The 6,000-nt window shown below is 36.8% G+C and overlaps 1 protein-coding gene across 1 annotated transcript in view; it reads left to right on the forward strand.

Moving 5' to 3' along the window:
• Positions 1-4,588, forward strand: part of RGSL1 (regulator of G protein signaling like 1) — an 81,304-nt gene extending 76,716 nt beyond the window's left edge. Inside the window, 1 exon segment of the mRNA XM_069074674.1 lies at positions 4,562-4,588. Within this exon segment, the coding sequence (XP_068930775.1) occupies positions 4,562-4,588 (27 nt within the window).
• The last annotated feature ends 1,412 nt before the right edge of the window (positions 4,589-6,000 follow it).

The following is a 6,000-nucleotide window of genomic DNA, read 5'->3' on the forward strand; positions in this document are numbered from 1 at the left end:
TGGTGAGTTCCTCCCAGAGCCTTCATTTTGTAGCAGTGCCCAGGCCAGCTTTCATTCTTCTCTGAGCTTTGCTCCTGGCTTTGGGATATGCCCCAAAATCATACCCCTGCATCTCCTTTCAATTCCCTTTTTAGAGTTGTCTTCCCCTATTATAAAGTGAGCTCCTTGAGGGCAGGGTCTATGTATTCCCAGCACTTAGTACAATTTCTGGAACATAATAAATGCTTGCTTCCATTTCAGAAATTCCTTCCATTGATAGACTGGCAACTGCCAATATAATGCCATTAAAACATTAGAGAGTTCCTGAGGCCCTGAAAGGTTGAGTGGCTTGGCCAAAGTCCCATAGCTATTTTATGCCAAAGATCTTGACCTCAGTGGAAAAGGGACTTATGGAGTCAGAGGACCTGGGTTCAAATTCCAACTCTGATACTTCCTACCTATGTGACCTTGGGTAAATTATCTCTTGCCTCTGTTTCCTCATCTGTAAGATGATGAGGTTGGACTAAAAGTCACTAGTCAACCTCTGAGATCACTTATGCTTCTAAATCTGTGATTCTATAATCCTGTAACTTAAAGGTTGACTCTCCAATATCCTTTTTGCTTGCTCTTAACTACATTTGAGCAGACAGATAAGTAATGGTCTTAGATCAATTCAGAGTCAGCTATAAAGGTGGCAAGATTCCAAAGTCATTGAAGGTGATAAGATTCTAAAACAAAGAAAAAATTTACAGGGCTGCCCAAAAAGGTGACCAGGAAGAAAACAACATTCAAATTCTATACTATAAAATTGTGTATAATTTAAGGAATTATGTTGTATAATTCTATAAAATCTTTATGAGGAACTATACATTCATCAAATGTATTCTTGATTTAAAAAAAATTAGAAATGAAAAGGAAGAGGAGGCTAGGTGGCACAGTGAATAGAGCATCGGCCCTGGAGTCAGGAGAACCTGAGTTCAAATCTGGCCTCAGACACTTAACACTTACTAGCCATGTGACGTTGGGCAAGTCACTTAACCCCAATTGCCCTGCCTTCCAAAATAAAAAGAAGTGAAAAGGAAGAGGTTTGCAGATGATTTTCTACAGTTTCCACATATCTTATAATCACACATCATTAAAGCATATATGATCCCTCTTTGTCTATATTTTAAAAATTATTTAACTGTAAAACACAAGCCATGAAGCTTCACGTTAAGCAAGATGTCTCCTATGCATACAAGAAAATTATGTATGACAATGGATGAAACTCTGAAGATAAATTTGTTCATTGACAACAGTGGAGGAAGTACTGAACTGGTGCCAGTTTCATGAAAAATGTTACATGTAAAATCTGAACAAAGTAGGATTTTTTATTAATGGTGAATGTCAACAAATGCTGTTTTCAGACAACATCATCACACTTATTATATTAAGCTATTTGTAAAAGGCCCAGAAATGTGAAATGAATTGACCTATTTATTTACAGTGAAAAAAGTGGAAAAAAACACATTGCTGAGTTTATAACACACCAGAAAGAGTCCATCGAGTTAGTCCGTTAATAAAAATCTAAACATGTGGCTATGTACATATGTATGCATGGGCCTTATCTTGGACCAGCACTGCTAGTGGACACTCAACTGATTCCAGAATTATGTAATAAGAAATCAGAATCCATCACATTTGGGAAACTGGGCAATGCTTTCAGTGACTTCAGATTGTTTTTCTTATCTCAACCAAACTTCTGGAGGGTCTCAGTGACATAGGTTGGGAGGCAGAGACTGTCACAGAATCGTGGACTCCATAGAAGTGGAGGGGACCTCAGAAGTCATCTACTCTGACTCACATTTGAACCAGAACTTCCTCTTAAAACAAGCCCAACAAATGGTCATCCAGCAAATCTCATCTGAAGATCCCCAGGGAGGGAGAATTCATCTCAGGAAATAGTTCAAGCCTGAATCTGTCTCTTTTCCCCTTTTATTCACTTCTCTTATTTCTATTCACTGAGGCTAATCAGAAAAAATCTAAACCCTCTTCTACCTGATAACCCTTCAAATACTTGAATACAACACTCATTTCTCCCTTGAGCATTATCCAGGCTAAACATCCCCATTTCCTTTATTTTGTCTTCATCTGGAATGAACTAAAGTCCCATCATCCAAGTTGTCCTTTTCTGAACAGCTTTATCCTCGTTCTCCCTAAAATGTGGGCCTCAATACTTCACATGCCAATTTGCAGATGGTCTCTGACAAGTCAAGAGTACAATGGTACCATCTCCCCAATTCTGAGTACTATACCTTTCAAGTCAGCCTAACACTGCATTAATTTTCTCAGCTGCCATAACATACTAATTACTCCTACTGGGCTCCAAGTCCACTAAAATCCCCAGTGCTTTCTTCTCCCATCTTATACTTTCAGAGTTGATTTTTTGAACTCAGGTGTAAAACTTTACAAATGTAAAATGTAAAAATTAAACTTTAAGTTAACTTTATTCAATTTGGCTTCAGATTCTAACTCATCAAAATCTTTTTGAATCCTGACTCTGATGCCTAAGGTGTGAGCTATCCCTCCTAATTCTGTTCTCTAGAAAAATCAATGACAAAATTGTTAAATAGAACAAATTCTGAGAGAATGCTACTAAAGACCTCCTTCCAAAGTGAACCATAAATTACTGTCACATAAGGCCATTCAACCAGTTCTCAACCTACTTAGTTAACATCTCTCCTTTTTTCCTACAAAAATCCTATGAGAAGTTTTAGCAAATGCTTTGCTAAAATCTACATAAACTTTATATAATAGCATTCTCCTGCTGTGTCAATCTAGTGATCCTGCTCCCCCCCCCCAAAAAAAAAACTGAACTTATTCTGGTGTGATTTGTGTTGATGAAGTCGTGCTTGCTCTTTTGAGTACGACTCCATTTCTAGATGTTTACCAACTATTCCATTAGTAATACACTCTCAGGGCAGCTAGGTGGCTCAGTGAATAGAGTACTGGCCCTGGAGTCAGGAGGATCTGAGTTCAAATCTGACCTCAGACACTTAACACAAAAACTAGCCATGTGACCTTGGGCAAGTCACTTAACCCCAATTGCCCTCCAAATATATATATATACTCTCTAGTTTTTCCATGACTTGAAGTTAAATTCAGTTGGTATTAGTTCACAGCTTCCATTCTCTTCTCTTTTTTTTTTAAATTGGTACATTGATCCTTCCCCAACCCAAAAGTGCCTCTTTGCTTCTTGGAACCTATCAAAGATGACTGCAAATGACTTACCATTCCTGTTTGGTAGCTCTATCAATATTTAAGGTGTTATTTACTTATCCCAGATCATTTTCATATATCAAGGGCAGCTTCATGCTGTCCTCACTTTTCTTGGGCATCAACTCCCATTCCCCCTTTTTGTTCTGTCCTTTCTGGTCCAAATACAACTCTCCTTGGAATAGAAAACAAAAGCAAAATAGAATCGAGCCTCTCTACCTATTCTGCCATTAGCTATTATCTCATTCATGCCAAGATGCCATGCTATCTCTTCTTCCAGTCTCCTGTTTTCCTGAGAATAGCTTTTTTAAAGATCATCCTTTCTGTCCTTAGATTTTCCTGACCATCTCAGCTTATTTTGGGTTTTAGTGCTGCTGGAACTATTTTTGTATTCATGTTCTGTTACCTGCCCTTACTTCCATCTTCTGTACATCTTTTAAAAATTCTAAAGTTGGTGGATGAGCTGTATATGCATCCACATGAGTTTCTTTAAACAATTCTCATTTTATTCCTCAATCTTCATAATTTCATTCTTAAGAGTTTTTTCATAACTCCTTACTGTTTTCCTCCATGGAATTTTGGTCCATAGAACCCTGCTTAAGCTGCTTCTGAAATCTGCTCTCTGAAAATCTAATGTGCACATCAACCAATGTTTGACCTGCCTTTATTTTTCTGTCACAAATTTAAAGATGGAATGGTCATTTCTCCCCATCATTTCTACAATATCAATAATTTCCTCCTTGTTGGAGAGAACCATATCTTGAATAGAATTTTCACTTATTGATTCCTCCTTTTTGGAAGGAAGAAATTGTCATTAAGGCAAGTCAAGAAATTGTTGGCAAGTGTCTAGATAATAGATAATCTATCATTACTTTATCATACCTCTGTAGCAAGCTTTTTAAATCTTTTTTTCCTGAACCTCTCTAGTTCATATTTATGTCCAAGGGGTCTGTAATGTACTCTGATAATGATATCACCTGTATTTCAACACCTCTTCATCTTCACCCAAATGGCTTTTTACCATGTTTCCCTGACAGTCCCCACTTTTCCTACATGGGTCTATCTTCTTCATATGCACTCCTACTCACACCACTTCCATATTTTTTCTTTCTTGTTTCTTTTAATAAGAAATATACTTCCAAACACTGTCATAAATTTCCACCCACCAAATTGCAGTGACAGCCATAATATCAAATTTTCTTCTTTTAGGGTCATTTTGCTTGTTACTCCTTTTATGTACATAAACATCTAATGCCATGGATGTTATTACTGATTCTTGGATTCTTTTTTCTCCCATGAACTTTTTATTTGCTGCTATTCTTTCTAGATTGTAATTACAGTCTATGGCATCTAGCTTATACATAGGAAATTTGTCTTGATGAAAGTCATTCATGCTTGCTCTTTTGAGCTCTGCTTGCTTTTATGGATGTTTACCTAATGTGAACTGGTAAGAAAGTATTTGTCTGCAGTCTTGAAAATCTAATCAGAAGGATATTATTAATGGAATGGTTGGTATACTCCATCCCTGGCCAGGAGTCTGACATCCCTATATTGTAATCTTTGATCCAAAAAATACAAATCCCAAACTGCTAACTGCCGCAAAAAAGTTTTTTTCTTCTTCTAGCTATATTATATCATCATGAGTTATGAGACACCACAAGAACCCCAAACGTGATACAAAGATGAATGGTGGATATGATTAAGGTGTGGCATATTACCAATGATGACTTACATGTAGAATATGGCACTCAAAAATCAATAAGGATATGTATAATGAGAAAAAAATTGATAGATAAATCATACATTAAGAAGGAAAAATAAGAGACATCCTGTGTGCTATTTTGGTATTCCCAACATGTTAAAAGAAGCGAAAAAGGCATCTAGTGCCTTTGTGTGAATCCCTTATAAAAATATTTGTGGAAAAGATTTGCACAGGAGGAGAAGTTTTATGGATTTCCTCAGTGGAAGAAGTACTTACCTTGTCAAAATCCCCAATCTATCAAAGTACCAAAATATTTGAACAGAAATTAAATCAGGAGAACTCTTACAATTCATATTCCCCCTGTCTTTTTCCTGCCACCATCTTTCCCTAAAAAGTCCCAAAATCAAGATTTATATGTTCTACTGCTACTTTGGTTTCTGATTTGGTTCTTGGATCCAAGAAAGCACAATATCATTCTAGTGTATCTTCCCTAGGCCCATTTTCATGAAATGAATGTTCAACGTTGGGATCTGCATCTTTAATGAAACTTTAAGAGCCCTGAGACCATTCGATTCAACTCCACAAACATTAAGCATTCAACTATGCTTAAGGCATATTGTTAGGCAAGTTACTTAGAAAACTAACTCTACCCTGAAAGAGTGTACAATCTGGAAGAGGGATATAGCACATACACAAATAAGTTACAAAAAGTAGAACATAAATATAGCAGAGAAATATAAATGCTAAATGAAAACTAAGGAGAGTCTGATTAGACTAATCATTGAAGGTTTCATGGGTAAAGTAGCATTTAAGACTTGAAAGGTTTTGAAGGATAAATGGGATGTTAATAACTAGAAATGGGGGAAGGGAAAAAAGTATTCCCAACACAGAGTGTGGCATGAGCTAGAACACAGAGGTGGAAAAGCTCAGGGTCTGTTTAGAGGATAATGCATCATCCAAGTCAGCTAGTATTCCACATGGGTGATTAAGAAATTGGGCTAAATCAGGTTGGAAAGGTGGAGAGGTACCAGATTGTAGAAGATCATCTTAGAATCTCAGAGTCT

Source organism: Petaurus breviceps, unplaced genomic scaffold, assembly GCF_028583685.1.
Source record: "Petaurus breviceps papuanus isolate PSGF00001 unplaced genomic scaffold, PetGlider_PUasm1.0 90895, whole genome shotgun sequence".
NCBI classification, from domain to species: Eukaryota; Metazoa; Chordata; class Mammalia; order Diprotodontia; family Petauridae; genus Petaurus; species Petaurus breviceps.